The sequence below is a fragment of the Thermobia domestica genome, chromosome 3, assembly GCF_964235325.1.
Source record: "Thermobia domestica chromosome 3, izTheDome1.hap1.1, whole genome shotgun sequence".
In the NCBI taxonomy this organism is placed as follows: Eukaryota; Metazoa; Arthropoda; class Insecta; order Zygentoma; family Lepismatidae; genus Thermobia; species Thermobia domestica.
The window spans coordinates 312,935,638-312,952,146 of NC_137456.1; the positions used below are offsets into that span (position 1 = coordinate 312,935,638).

General features: G+C 35.5%; 1 protein-coding gene and 1 long non-coding RNA gene across 5 annotated transcripts in view; one reads left to right on the forward strand and one right to left on the reverse strand.

Moving 5' to 3' along the window:
- Window positions 1–13,004, forward strand: part of gkt (tyrosyl-DNA phosphodiesterase glaikit) — a 49,947-nt gene extending 36,943 nt beyond the window's left edge. For all 3 annotated transcript variants that reach the window (XM_081752590.1, XM_081752589.1, XM_081752591.1), the window contains 4 exons: window positions 991–1,243; window positions 3,373–3,488; window positions 8,494–8,704; window positions 12,655–13,004. In XM_081752590.1, coding sequence (XP_081608716.1) covers window positions 991–1,243; window positions 3,373–3,488; window positions 8,494–8,704; window positions 12,655–12,792 — 718 coding nt within the window. In that variant the 3' untranslated portion in view covers window positions 12,793–13,004. The remainder of the gene's footprint in view (window positions 1–990; window positions 1,244–3,372; window positions 3,489–8,493; window positions 8,705–12,654) is intronic.
- The window catches only part of LOC145681149 (uncharacterized), a 469,136-nt gene that overhangs the window by 18,805 nt on the left and 433,822 nt on the right, over window positions 1–16,509 (reverse strand). The window contains exon 3 of one of the 2 annotated variants that reach the window (XR_014130735.1): window positions 9,644–10,592. The exons of the other annotated variant lie outside the window; for it this stretch is intronic. This is a non-coding gene — a long non-coding RNA (uncharacterized LOC145681149). Of the gene's footprint in view, window positions 1–9,643; window positions 10,593–16,509 lie in introns of those variants that run through there. 2 annotated transcript variants of the gene reach the window in all.

Below are 16,509 nucleotides of genomic sequence, written 5' to 3' on the forward strand. Positions count from 1 at the left end.
AGGAAATGTTCTGGATATCTGTGTTTGTTTGTAATCTAATATTATTGAAGGAAACAGTGGCAAATATAAAACGACGTTTGAAAAAAAAACTAGAAATCTCTGTTCGAATTTCCTTAGGAAATCAGATTGCAGTATTCATCTTGTACAATAATATCAAAAAGTCACAACCCATTACTGAAACCGTTGGATGAACAGAAGGAAGTGGTATATTTTCGAATGGCTCTACAATATTTTACTGAACACTACGACCTGCTAGAGGTTATACAGCTTACAGATGGAGCACGGTGTCGTGTATGTCAACTTTTAGAATCAGAATCTATACATATGAGCTTTGAAAAAGCCACATACCATTCATGGAAAGACTCTACATTTTTTGACATTTGTCACTTTCCGGTACCTGAAATTTTCCAACGAGCTGTCAACCATCTTTGCGACTATGAGCTGCAAAAGAATTACTTTTATTTAACAGGATAATGCTACATGTTATATCTCTAATGAAAATATGGCTGTTTTCACAAGTTAAGTTTGAAGAATTTGTCGCTATCAGTATCAACTGGTCCAACACCGGTTGATTCTTTCCTGTGGAGTACCTTAGAAAGAAAAATGTTTGCCAACCAGCCTCCTGTTACACTGGAAACTGGAAGCGAACTTGACTCAAAGTTGCTCGGATCAGTAAGGATGCTTTGCAAACGAATAAATTGCACCGAATTTGACTCTGCTGGACAATGGTGATAGACATTTTCATTTTCTGCAATATAGGCGTGTTATCCTGCCATACATTTTGTAAATTAAATACATGGTCTTTGAGGTATTCACATTTCCCAGGTTCTTGTAGTGAAATAATAATTCAGTCGCTCATTTTTATGTTAGTGTATAACAATATTAATGCAATACAAAGCAATTAAGCAAATAATCTTTGTGGTTGATTTAATATCTATAAAATTTGTTGTGTTACTTGTTAACATTGATATTCTGTTATTTATCATACAGAGTGTGGTTTGTAGCATCTGTTCCTCAATCTCATAAGGAATCAGATATGAAGAGATGGGGTCATCTTCGTCTGAGCACTATCTTGAGAAAACATGCAACGCGTATGGACAAGAGCTGGAAAATCATCTCTCAATGTTCTTCCATTGGCAGTCTGGGTCCAGAACCTTCGTCGTGGCTTCTCGGAGAGTTTAGAAATAGCCTAAGTGAAGCCGGAGGAGAAGCAGGCTATGTATCAGTGCCTCCTCTCAAAGTGGTGAGTTAATGATCATGATATGTTCTCAAGAAACATAAAACCATAGTTACTTAACTCATTTATTAGGATGATACGCACTAGACTTTTTTCTTCTTTAGCTGTCCCGTTGCCAAATAGTAAATGTTTCTAGCTTTTGATTATCAGTGGCAGTTTCTTTATTTGAGGCCTAATTAACGTGCCGTGAAGGTGCAACGAAGTATATTCGGAATCTTCTGCTCTGCTAGTTCGAACTGGGTCATAACACTGTGGAAGCAATCCGAAACATTTGTTATGCGAAGAGTGGAAGATCAGTTGATCAGAGCAGTGCGATCAGATGGTTCGAGAAGTTTCGCTCAGGTTGCAAGAACCCTGTGGATCAGTCATTCATTTGGATCATAAACCGTGGGTTCAGAAGTCGTGCTCCAGGTCATATAAACCAATCCGACGGCTAGCACTTAGAGAATGTCAGCCAAGATCAGCATTTCATAGTCCAGTGTGCTTTGTCATCTTGACAAGCTCATAAAAACATCCAGAGGTGCTGGAGTGTGCCTTTACAAGTTTGTTCCAGCTCAAACACGGAGGTAACCCCGAGAGATTTATGTTTCTTGAAGAGAATGATAGTAATAGTAATGTTCTACGAAAATGAATATTATCTCAAAATCCTAACACGTGTGCAGAAACAGTGTCTAAACAAGAACCGGATGTTGGGGAGGGAGTTTCCAAACACAAGGATGTTCTATGTCTAATGGATTTATGAGAGGATAGTTCATTACGGGTCCGTTTGGGAGAATCGAGTCATCGTTGTCAACTTGTACACCAAACAGTTAGAACAAGTGTATGCAAAAATTATCGAGGTACTTCCATCATAAATTCTTGAGCATATACCCTTGGATTATTACTTGTTATGTTCTTGCGATGCTTCAACAACTAAGGAGAGGTGGAAGCTGCAGTACAGGAGCTATTTGCGTCGAATGATAAGAACTGGTATTAGCTTAAGATCGGAGAATAGCCGAAATGTCACGTCAGATGGTGCAACACGATGGCTTCTATTTCGAGTAGTAGGCAGCTTTCGTTGTAACTTGACATATAAAACAAATGACTGAAGTAGTGCAAAACATTTGGCTCACCCTAGTATAATGTGCCAAATGAACATGATTGTGTGTACTACAACAAAAATATTGTAATTTAGGAACAGAATAATTAACTGTATGTCTGACCGGACATTCCTTTTGTAAGAACACTTAGCAAATTACGAACATATTTATAAAATTACAAAAAATAAAATAAAATAAAACTGATCTCTTTATCGGATCTCAAAGATACATGTGTTCGGTATTAAAAATGGAACAAATTCACGTGGTATGCATAACTATAGTAGCAACTTTTAAAACAGCACACATTGTGTTTCGTACAAGCCAATTAGCGTAGAAGAATATCTATAATGCACGTTTGGATCTCTGAGTAGCCGAGTGATATGTGCGTAGTCTCAGGTTTGATTTGGCAGTTGAAATATGTGGTTCGTATTTCGTAAAGCCTCGGTATTAAAAAGTTAGTTATAAAATTCTATCAAATATAATTTATTTTGGTATTTCTGTACGTTTATCGATTCCTTAGCTCTGAACTCCCTTGTCACTAATATTGGTTAGCACTCATGTTTCCTATACGAGGGATATGGTTTCGATTCTCGATGTGACTTCATGTAGCTTCATTATGAAAAATATTATAGACGTTACATAAATCATATTTAACTCAACTCTAATAGGTCAGTTAACACTTTTTTCTTGCATCTTTATACGAAAGCTATTTTACCAACCTTAGATAAGCAACAGGGAACCTTATGACATGACGAAACTGAGATGAGACAAAACCGTTCTTGGACGCCATTCATCCCGGACACCGAAAGGCATACTCGGCCATTCAATCATTGTAGAGTAGCGAGCATGAAAATATATCGAGTGCAATTGAAGCGCTGTGAAAGTTTCTACGCGTAATAGTTTCGGAGATCTGGTAATGAATGAATAAGTGTGTGACTCAATGGATTTACTCTTTTATGTGCATAGATTAACTTCTATAATATAGAACAATTTCACGAATAAAAATTAAAGTGTGTAAACGAATTTACAACTTTTTTTTTTTTCTTTTTTATGTAGATCTATCCAAGTTTCCAAAATGTAGCAGATAGTCACGACGGGTTACTTGGAGGTGGATGTCTGCCGTATGGAATGGCCACACATAAAAAGCAACTGTGGTTTCGAGATTATTTACAGTAAGTAGAGCACTTTCATCATTTATAAAACAGTAGCTTAAAAAATACTGTAAAGTTTTCAATTAATCCAAGCTGTATGTTTCATATAAGAGACTTTTGTTCTAATACACACTCAGCTGTGTGTTTTAATACAAAGTGTTTCGATATCCATCAGATGGTATACATTAATTTACCAAGTGTTTTTATTATTATTATTATTAATAATAATAATAATAATAATAATAATAATAATAATAATAATAATAATAATAATAATAATAATAATAATAATAATAATAATAATAATGTTCACAGGATCGGTACTTCAAAAAACGCCAAGGTTGAGGATTGGTATGGGCTGCCTAGTTATATTTTCTTTCTTTTCTTTTTCTTTCTTTCTTTCTTTCTTTTCTTTTTTTAACATTCCTAAAGTACAATGGTTCAAACGTGTCCTCAAATTTTGAAACTTTAATTTGACTCATTTTCCAACGTCATACAATGATAAAATTTTTCGGCATGCGTCGGATGACAATACAATATTTCATTGCTACTTCTATATATTTCTGTATATTTATTTAAGTACATAAAAAAAGGTTTGTTCTGCGTCACTTTTTACATGGGAAATTTCAGATCTAAAATACGAGCCCCTCCCCACTCTTGATTGGTTCATTTTAGTCACGTGACCTAACGTGACCCTATGACGTAAGATTAGTTAAAGATGAATGCGTTGAGTATGGCAGATGTTTATTGACATTGGTCAACAATATAACGCCGAGAATAACAATTCACAGTATTTCTTTCCGATTTATTTGTTGTATTTACTTTTTCAAAAACAATTTTCACAACGAATGCTATAACCAGAAAGTAAATAGCAGTTCATTATTTATGAATATTGGCTGTATCATGGGCCAAATGTATGCCTTATCAACCCTAATTCTTTGGCCTCTTGTGTGCAAAAGACTGAAATTCGCTTCATTAATAATAAACACTGTTATATGGCAAGCACTGATGTCCAACTTTTGAACACGTTCCTCGAGCTATATCGGCTTCGAGCTCATGCAAGCACGAGTCGATTAGTGATTAGTGAGCCAGAGCTCGACTCTGAGTGAATTCAAGCTTCAATGAGGCTAGCAAGTGCTATCACAAGTTAGTGCGAACCTCATTGAGAATAAGGAACCAAAGCCTTCAGTGAGCGCGAGGTCGACTGCAAGATCGAGGTAGCGCTAATTCCATTGAGAATAGCGAGTCCAAACTCGATCAAGTACGAGTCTGAGCTTGCATGATCCTTATTGAGGTTAGTAAGTGGGGATCCCATTGAGTATACGCAAAATGGCCATCTCTGGTCTAGAAGTGTTAACTTGCTGTCTTTTTAAGTTCAGCAATTTTAGTTTTCCCCTTCTGTTTCTGTTTAGTATAACAGTAATAGAGCCTTTGTATTTCAGCTGTGCCCCTGCTAGTGCTGCTGTCGATGTGCGCTTTCCCATATCTCCCTCGAAAGAGGAGGGACAAGTTGCTGCGGCCGACATCTTTCAGTTGTTGAATGCAGAAGCGTTGTCACAATGAATTATTTCACGGACTTCACTGTGCTCTGTCTTGCTAGCCACTCTAAGTAACCTACGATCTTCACTCGTCAAGACCAAGCGACTGAATGACAAATTGGCAACACAGCGGAGGTCATTCACTTCTTTTCCCTAAACAAAGGGAAGGTTTCATCCGCCAGAAAATGGTAGGGGTGGGGCCGAAGTATAGTTCGCATAGTTTCCGAGGGCACAGGTGGAATAGACAGGCTCTAAACACGTTTGTGTCATAATCCTTTTACTTTCGACTTCATAGATGCGCAGTGGCCCCTAGAACGCTTTTGGCTTTGGTACGAGTGGTCCCTGATTGGATTCCCAGTGGGAGCACTTGATCGGGGAAAAAGGCGTAACAGCTTTTTCAGGCCAGTCATCCTGACTGAGATTTTTCCTCAGTATTCCTCATTCACACTAGGCAAATGCTAGGATTATATCTAACATAATAGTCCTAGGTCGTTTCCTGTCTTCCTCCCCAATTCTCCGGGCAGTGCGATTGTCAAGAGACGTCATCCTTCATACGTGACGGGCTAGCATGGCCATAGATGCCGAAAGCCTAAAATCTAATTCCTAGTTCTAACCTCAATCCTAATAAATGGGCAGTTATTATTATTATTATTATTATTATTATTATTATTATTATTATTATTATTATTATTATTATTATGTCCATTTTTTATTGTTCTGCCGGGTTTGAGAATGTAGGATGCCCCTCCAATGACTCCTTTTACTCTGCCCTTTTTCAAGGTGGATATTTTCCTACCCTAATTCCCTTCTTTACTAGAGATTATCATTTTTTTTTAATTGAGGCTCAGTTGAGCTCGCATGGACTCAGACTCACTATCCTCGGTGAGGTCCGTGCTCACAAATCTTAGTAAGGCCCATTTATCTCGCAGTTAGTAAGGACTCAGGTTTTCTATCTTCAATGGGGTCTTGCATTTGCTCGAGATTATACTCAGTAATCATATTAGGGCTCGGGCTCGCACGTACTCAGGCTCAAGCTCGCACGTTTTCGGGCGCAAGCTCGCCATCAATAGTATATGCCTCGTGCTCAATTATTAAGAATCAGGCTCTCGAGTTCGGCCATACATGTTTTTACCACATCCTTTACTTCTTCATCCTTCCATCTGTACCTTCGTCCTTCTCGTGGCCGCTTTCCTCTCTTTTCATATGAAAAAAAAAAAAATCTTAGGTAAGCGTTCGTCTTTCGTCCTTTCTCCATGTCCACAGTAGCGTGATTTAAACTTCTTGCTTTTTCTCGGACACACTCTTGGTTGAGGTTACTCCTCAAGAATTTGTTTCTTATAACTATTCTGTCAGGCCTTGTTTCCGTGTTCTCAAAATAAACACAACACACTGAGCAAGGCTGTGTGATAAAAATATATAGAAACACAAACACGTTAACAGCTTCAGCACACTAACTCTGTCTTCATCAGATTTCCACTCCTTCCATCCCTAAGTCTGATGAAGACACAGTTAGTGTGCTGAAATTGTTACGTGTTTGTATTTTTATATATTTTTTCACATATCTTTGCTCAGTGTGTAGTTGTTATTATTTCTTATCCGATCTTCTTTCGTTTCTTTGAGAATAATCCTTTGACATCTCATCTTCATTCCCTAGACTCTACTCCACTGTCTTCGTCATAGTCTATATTTTCGGAGCTATTCCATGTTGCCTATTGTGGGCATGGAATACCTTATATAATAGCATTTGAGCTCTCTTACGTATGTTATTATCCTGTGTAAAATGTTTTACACTTGGTCAAAGTTTTTCTTCGTACTGTAATCTCTCATTTGGCTATCTTGCGTCACTTCTGAATCCAGCAAATTGATAGTTCCCTCAAGGTGTTCTTCTTGATGACAGGTAGACAACTCTTGTATAGTTTAATTTTTCTTAGATTTTCAATGTTTGTGTACATCAAGAAAAGCAGTAGTAGTGATTTGCAAATTGTTCGTGTCTACTGAAGAATCATTAACTCTACTGCACTTTCATCAAGAAATCTCCGAGCTCTTCCCACTGGTCTTTGGTACACGGGGTCCCGGGTTCAATTGTCAGTAGGAGAACATTGAAATTTGAGCGTATTGCACCTTAAAATGTAGATCCGCGGTTCACATAGTCCTGGTACTGACAAGGAAGACTAAAGACTAAACTCTAACAAGAAAACTCCGAATTTTATTCTACAAAGCAACCAGTTTGTCTGGAGCTTTTCAGATTTAGAATCTTTGCACCTGGAGTGCAAAGGTTTGTGTATATATATATATATATATATATATATATATCAGATCAAACACCATATATATATATATAGTGATTTGATCTCCATGTGGGTAAGTTAACCTGTTAAAAGATGCCTCAGAATAAGTGATCATCCATGGACCTTAAAGATGCAATTAACTTTATCTTTTTTAAAAATGTTTTAAAGATGTGTCAGTCACCGTTTTTAAATAAATATTCCTATAAGGGAAGCGAACGTTGCGAATGTTCTTTAGTGTCTTGCTAAGCAAACAGATGGAGAGAATTGCTAAACCTGCTTTGAAACCATTTGATTCCACATAGATATAGAATTATGTTCGAATTATATTCACTGGTAATGAAGAAAAAGAGCATAACTTGTTACTTCAGTTTTCGTTTTATCTTCATACCATTTCAATTGATGTTTCCACCTTCGTCTATCGCCGACTGATAAAGGTGGAAGTGCCCATTGAAACGGTATGAAGGTTTCATAAGACGTACTCAAGATGGGAGGTTCAGAGTTCAAATTAGATCTCCCACTTGAGCTTGAGCATGTATATATATGTATACCAAAAGAACACGCTTGTCCTGAAAAATGGGAGATTGAGTGCTTAAACTCCCCCCTTTGCTGAAATTCAGTGTACGCCACTGAATGACATAGTAAGTTGTGCTCTTTTTCTTCTGCATTACAGCTGCATGCATTAGTTGCGCACTCTGATTTATTGTATTAGCTGGTAGTTTCACTTGTATAGTTAGAAAAGGAGTTCAAGTCGCTTTAAAGTTGGCTTTCTTGCAATAGACTTCTGTGGCATTATTCTGATTGTAGTGAGTACCTTATTCTGCTTTTAAAATCAAGATGCAAGAAATGATACATGCAAAATAAAATTAGCTCATAGGCTATCTATCTGTTTAAAACCTAAGATTTCAGCATTTTTATCTGTTAGTTTAGAAGTTACAAGAGCTTTTTAAGATAAATCATCCACTTTGTATATATTGGATGATTGTACCTTGTTTGTACAATGACTGTCAAAAGATTTTTGAGGTATAGAGATTCAATCTACAAGTCTGGTTGGTCCTGATTATTCAGTCGAAAACATAAGTACTTTTCCATCATTAAATTTTCTTTTACCAATATTTTTTCCTTATTTTTTATTTTATTTTATTTTGTATTTATTTATTTGTGTGTGTGTTTATATTACTTTCGTTGTTTTTCTATTTACAGCCAATGGAAGAGTAATTTGAGGTACCGTTCAAAAGCCATGCCACATATCAAAACGTATACCAGACTGTCTCCGTGTAACACCGAACTTGGATGGTTTCATTTAACAAGTGCTAATTTGTCCAAAGCTGCATGGGGTATGGTGAACAAGAATCGAACTAGCTTGTATATAATGTCCTACGAAGCTGGAGTGCTCTTCTTGCCAAAATTTCTGGTAAGCTTTTTTATACGTTTAAGAGTGGACTGGAGTTTTGCGAGGATACCGTGAAAAATGGGATAAATTTAACATCGGATTTTTTTCAATTTTGCGTGATATCACATCCTACACTGCTCATTTGTAGAACATCGTAAAGTATGTTTATACATTTAACCATATTATCAAATTCATGTAGTACTCATAAAGTGTGTGTATAAGTTGCACAAAATTAGTAATATCATTTTTTAATTTCTCATAAGGAAATCAAGACTTATCACTAAACTCCATTCCGATTTATAGAGAAAGTAATGACAACTAGCAATTGAGGTGCATACCTTCATATTCTTTTATTCATCTTTAATCAACCTATAATTTTCTTATTTCTTATTAATTATTATCTACATAGAAAATGGTAATTAAATTAAAGAGTGCACATTCTCGTAGTGATTAATGTTTAAAAAATTCTGCATTTTCCCGTTAGATGACTCTGTTTAAAAACTGCAGCCGGTGAAAGCAGGCTCGCGTTCATCTTCCGTGACCGGGTATCTTCAGGACTTCATCTGCCCCTTGGTTGTTCAGTCCCGCCCCCGCTATCAGCAAAAAAACAATTTTTTGTCATTCATATCGTTCAGTCTGTTTCCGAATTTGCTTAGTGTAAATGTGGTTGGGGAGCCTAGTGAAGAGAGCTGATCTTGTTTTGTTTCGGAATAGAATGCCATCGAAAAGAGACAGACAACCCAGACATAGGAAAGACAAATTGTAGAATAATTTCAGATTGTCATCAAAAAGAAAGAAAAGAAGACTACCGACAGGATTGAAAAAATATGAGGAGCGGAAAAGACTATATTTATTATTATTATTATTATTATTATTATTATTATTATTATTATTATTATTATTATTTTATTATTATTATTACTTTTTTATTTACTTTGAACAGTTAAAAATTAGCAAAAATACAACACTGTCATATTCTACAGTATTTTAACACTATAATATAGTGTAAAAGATATAAATAATGATTAACTTTTTATTATTAATAAATGAATTAATAATAAAATAAACAGTGACCATGTAGTCTATGTCAATTCCTAAAACAATGAGACATCAAAAATTAAAAGTAAATACGAAAACAACTACTAGGTTATATTAAAAATTCTATAAATAAAAGTCAAATTTTAAGATATGCATCTATTATAGCTTGTTAAAATCCTAGAGATTAAAGATTAAAGTATGTTTCCTATTATGTGATTACAATATTGTTTTCCACTCGTACAATATATTGGAACTTTATTTATTTATTTATTTTTGATATAATCTGAGTTACATCGGTTGTCAAGAATCTTTTCTACTAATACAGTTCAATTAATTTTCTCCTTACAACTTAAAGTATGTTTTCCAGTATTCATACGTGTTAGAGTAATAATCTAGTCCTAACTTAAAGCAAAGTATTCGAAGAAAACACTTTTGTACCATTTCTAGTTTGTTCAAGAGAGTATTTGTTACGCTGTTCCAAATCACGGATGCATAATCTAGTTTTGATGTTACCAGTAAATTATATAAGAGTACATAAGTACCAGACTGACAAAAGGCAGACACATTGATTAAACAGGTAACCAACAGGTTTATGAGCTATACAAAGCTTCCGTAAGTGCTCTTGGACAGTTGAATTTGTTATGGATTTGATTCAGCGAGAGTCTTCAGAGCATCTTCACCTAGAATCTGAGGTTTTTTTCAGATTGAGGACAATCTTAGAGATCAAAGTTTTTGTCTACAAATCTTTTAAACTGTCACTGACATTTAACTTTCAATACGTTTCTTCCATATGTTGAACAAATGATTTTGGTAGCCTCGATAGCAGATGCTTTTCTTCAACGTTAAAGTACGCCATCCTGGAACCAGTCGTCTGAAATTAATAGCAAAGCATTTTTTTTAAGTACAACAGGATATCTATTTTTTAAAGGACAATCATATTTATTCGTATCTATTTTATTCACATGACAACATAAACAAGAATTTTAGGAAAACAAAAAATAAGTAAACAAATAAAATAAAATAAAAATAAAAATAAAAAATTGCTATATTGGCCAATAATTAGTTTTTGGATCGGGGCCACAAAATTTTTGAACGACCCTTAAATCGAGCTTTCGTATTTTCTACGGAATAAGCATATCATACTGAGTTAAGTAATGGTTTGAGTTTGGCTACACTGTATATAGTTCTCCAGAGATAAGGCTTTCAAGAAATTTTTGATTGAAATATATTTGCTCTTTTGATCTCCCCCCCCCCCAAAAAAAAAAGGAAGAAAGAAAAGAAAAATATTACTTTTCGGTTCCCCTAATACATGGGTAATTAATCCTCTACCATTATGATACTAAGTGACAGTTCTAATTTAATCAATAACCAAGTCATAAGCAGAGAGCAAAAGCTGTAGAAAGTTACCTCCAAGATTTACAGAAGATCCGCAGCAGGTGTAAAATATATTCACGCCAAATCTTCATACTCTTTCAAAACTCAAAACTAAGAACTAACATCTGTAAAGGTCTCTTTTTAAGAGCTTTAAAATTACTGTCATTGTAAATGGATTTAAAAATAGGATTCATCTTTCTTTCAGAATCAGAGTGAAATCTATTGGATCGTATAAATATGGTTCTTTGTGATCTAGAAAAATGTTTTGAAATATGTAATAAAGAATTATAGTTTTTCTCAGAAAAAAATATAGATTAAGTTTGTAGGATGTTACAAAAATGTGTCATAATATTTTGGGAACAGATTCCTTACATCAAAATAAGAAAAGAAGTTTATATAGACCTGTGCTCAAAAGTGGATAGTTTTGGAGTTATAGCTTGCTGAAAACGTGAAACAAGTGAACTTGAAAAGTTTATAGCTCCACTACTATGGGACCTATCATAGTCAGGTCAAGGAATCACTGAGGAACTGGTATGTGGACTATCCAAATATCCATGTTTAAGAATGCTCCAGTGCTTGTACACCAATTTTTAGAGAGGTAGGTAGAGAGTGATCTAGTACTCTCAAACAGCCCCTCTAAAAATGATTGTGCAAGTACAGGAGGTTCTCACCATTTTTTTTTTCTTCTAATGTTATTCCTACTTGCAAAAATAAGGGTAGTTTACTAAAGGGTGAAAATTAAAATAATAATGATAATAATAATAATAATAATAATTAATAAATGTGCTTTAAATCATTTCTCTTGGAAAAATCAGAAAAAGTAGTTCACCTTTGTGGATGGGTTCTCAATATCGACTCAGACGGTTTTATTATTGTTTCATACATAAATATTTTATAATAATCTGATAGTATGACGTAACTCTTTTGTCCTTTAAAATGTCCACAAGGGGTAGTTTACTCTTGAGAATGAGTTCTTTTCGGACGATTTTCTCAAAATCCATTCAGGCGAGTTTGCTCGTATTTCATAAATATTTAAGTAATAACCTTTTGTATTGTGTACATCACTTCTTGTGAACAAACCCACAAGGGGTAGTTTACTTGAGGATGAATTTCTTACAATTTCCTGAAATACGACGCATGCAATTTTGTTGATACTTCGGGCCCACAATGGCTTAGGGGTAGAGCGTTCACCTCTGGTGCATACGGTCCCTGGTTCGATCCCAGCTCGCACCAAATGGGCTTTGTGGTGGACAAACACCGTATTCGTGGGTTTTCTCGGGGTTCTCCCGTTTCCTCCCACTTTCTTCATTCCACCATTGCATTCATTTCTCATCATCACCGTCTCCTTAAGCCTAACCGGTATAAATGTGAGACGTAACACTTAAAGACATTAATTTCATTTTATTTCATTGTTGATACTTCATGAACAAATATTTCATTTTAATAGCCCTTATATATGGCATCGGTCATTTCTCATGAAAAGAATCCTGATAAATACTCGGTAGCTGACTTCGAAAATTTTTTTTTTTAATTTTCTTTTCTCTCATTTTCTTTTTCAGACTGGATCTCAGACGTTTAAAATCGCAATGAGTAATACGGAGGATGATACAAACAGGTTTCCGTTACCGTATGATGTTCCTATAACACCTTACGAAGACGGAGATAAACCGTGGTTCAGCGATATTTATTCGTCTTGAATTCGCTTGGAACAACATTAAGTATTTTACAAGTCACCAGAGGAAACATGAAAATAAAATTATGTATATATTTATATTTATGGTTTTCTGTAAGGCATTTTATAAATATAAATGGGAATATTTTATATTGTATTTATTTGGACCAGTAAAATTATTTTTGAATATATGTAAGAGAACAGAAGATTAATTAAACTTCCTGGAAATTTTTATAAGCCTTTTTCTTCATTAATCCTTTCCTAATTCAAAATAGAAAGCTCGGATAATGCACGTGCCAAGGTGTTCACTTTGTTAACCTCTTCTAACTTCACGCTCACGCCGTCAATTCGACATCGCTGTCACTTGACCTCACGCTCACATTATTTTAACATCACACTGACATTAAATCGGCATCTCACTTACTCGACCTAACGTTCACGTCATTTTGACATCACGCTCACTAGACCTCACTCTCATATTATTGTGACATTATACTCACATTATATCGGCATGGCGCTCACTTGATCTTACATTCACATCATTTCAACATCACTCTCACATAATTTTAACATCACGCTCACTTTATATTGACATGGCGCTTACTTGATCTTACATTCACATCATTTGAATATCATACTCACTTTATATCGGCATGACACTCACTTGATCTTACATACACATCATTTCAACATCACTCGCACATTATTTTGACATCATACTTACTTTATATCGGCATGACACTCACCTGATCGTACATTCACATCATTTTAGCATCACTCAACTTCACTCTTACTCACGCTCAAATTATATAGGCATGACACTCTTTCGATCCTACATTCACATCATTTCAATATCACGCTCATTTGACCTCTCTTACACTATATTGGTAGTATCATGCTCATTTACCTCTCTTACACTAAATTGGTAGTATCACACTCACTCGATCTCACATTCACATCAGTTGAACATCACACTCACTTGACCTAATGTTCACATCATTCTGTCATCACGCTCATTCGACCTTACACTTACAGCATTTTGATATCATGCTCATATCACCAGTCTGAACTTACACTCACAGCATCATTTCGACATCACGATAACTCGACTTCACATTCATCATAGTCGAGTGAGCGTGGGTTTCAAACTTGAGCGCTAACTTCGTGAATTCGGGCACCTCTGGGTGCATGGTACACTTTGCAATGTTTACAGTAACTAAACATTTATTTCTCATTCCTTAGAACAAACAGAGTTTTAGTAACACAGGAAACGCTGTCTGTTAGTAGAGAAGTTGAAATACCAATTCCGATTGTGAGCGTGTGGCCCCCCCTTCACTCCCATTCCATTTTAAATTTCCCAGTTTCTCTTGGCTGAATTGGAATGAGGCTCCATGTTCTGTTCGTCGACGCAAATTGTGCTCTAGTTTTATCTTTTTGTAAGTTGGCAATCCTGTGAGTGATGACTCGTGCTTCCTGTCCACCGAACAAAGGAGGTGCAAAGTGGTTATGACAATCTAAAAAATAGTCCCTTGAATTCAAATGCCATCGTAAAATACTTTTACTGTTTTTAACACTTTAATTATTTTGTTTTAATGGTGAATTTATTTAACGCCCTTTGATATTTGTATTTCTGATGAAGGATATTTATTATGAATTTTTATAAAATCTTTTCTGGCATGCTCAGCGTAAACATACTGACGCTGAGGCAAAAAAAGCCGCGAAAGGTACTCTAAGTGGTTATGGTGGTTGATAGGTTTTACTACAGTGACGCCCGAGAAGAATATCAAAGTTTTTCCTCGCAATCCTTCAAGATTTAATAAGTTTGATAATGAAGAGAATAAGCTAAATCTGCGCAGGTATATAAACATAAAATTCATACAAAATCTATGTTCGTATACCAAGACAACGTTTAATATGTGAAATCATGTAAGCAACGAGGCATGATTAAGAAACCTACACAAGTAAAAGGGTGAATTCCACTTGGAATTGAAAGGTAATAACTTCCACGGAAGCTAAATAATGACTGGCCAACGAGCAACAAGAAGCATGGAGAAATCTTCTTCGTAAGAATGACTACATGATCCCCCCCCAAAATCCATCAATTTATAGTGTGGTTAAGTGTGATACCTAAATGGCGTGTGTTTAATACTAGTGCATTGCGTAATATAAAATTTGGCCGGCATTCGTAGTGCGTCATTTTCCTTAAAGAAAGGAAGAATAAAATTAAAAATATATAATAATTTCTTCGCATAAATTACACATTTATAAAGTTTTGGGCTCATGGTATTTTGGTACATGTTAAGTAAAAATCACTAACAAAATGTTGTAATGTCATTAACGTAAGTACTATACATAACCTGTGTTAACTGAATAAAATTTACATACAATCAATTTCTTTATGTACAATTACCTTTACAGCATTTCTGCACAATCACTACCCAAAAATGGTGGATGTTTTCGTCTAGTAACTTGTACTCATTCCGCTATCGCCAGCAGGCGCGGCAAGGACGGTGGGCGCTCGTAGTTGCAACCTCCATGAAACAGTATTTTGGTTCGCGATCCAACTTGGAGGTTTGCGCACTCTCTATTGTAGTATTATCATTTTTGTTGCGAATGCCTTTTTCATGCCAATGGCTAAAATCCACCACAGGTAAGCTGTATTGAACAGGAGTTGTTTCCAGCAAGGTTATAGGATTTGGTTATCCCGAATGGAATCAGGTAAGGATCAGACTCTACCAGTCACAAAAGTGGTTAGCTCGAACAAGAATTAGACCCTTGCAGGCCATAAGAACGGCTGCCCCGAACTGGAACCGAACCCAACACGATCCAATCGTGTTACAAGAATGGCGCCCGAACAGGGACAGAACTCCTTCACCGTACATGTAAAAAGTAGTGATTTATGTGTAGAAACGTAAAGGTATAAAGTATCTGACTCGTACTTAGAAATTTTCTGCAATTGTGAAAAATGGATGAAAGTAATGTTAAGTTACTGCTGGATGCACTCAAAGCAAATAAGGAGGAACTTATTGAACAAACTAATATGGTACGCGAATCATTAGAAAATAAAGTTGAAAAAGTTAATGAATCTTTAGAAAATAAAATAGCTGAAATAAATGAATCTTTGGAAGGAAAAATAGAAAAAGTTAATGAGTCTTTAGAAAACAAAATAGTGGAAGTTTCTGAAATAACAAAAAAGCAGATTGACGATAAGCTTGAGGTGCAATTAGAAATATTCAGAAAAGAATGCGTGGGTAGATATGAACAAATATCGAAAGAAATAGACGAGAAATGTGAGAAGGTAAATGATAAATGTGAAAAAATATGGGGGAAAACACTTCAGAATTATCAAGAACTTGAGAACATTACGGTCGATTTGGGTAAATGTGAAGAAAAGGCGGACCGAGCTTTTGAGAAAATTGAAGCAATTGAGGGGTCAGTAAATAAAATTGAAGGTAATTTAGAAAATAAAGAAAAAATGTTAGTGGGATTAAGTGATACGACCCACAAGTTAGAAAGAAAGGTCGCTGTATTGCATAGTAGGGTTGATACTCTATCACAGAACACTATCCCTCCCGGTATTGACGTTGTCAATATGAATCAAAATATTGCTTTGATAGGTGACAGGTTGTTAAGTTTAGAAATTAAGGTAGATGAAACCCAAACGAAGTTAACCTCATTGACTGAACATGCTAGCAGAGAGGGGAGTGAACGTAACTGGCGTAGATTAAGTACATCCGGTGAT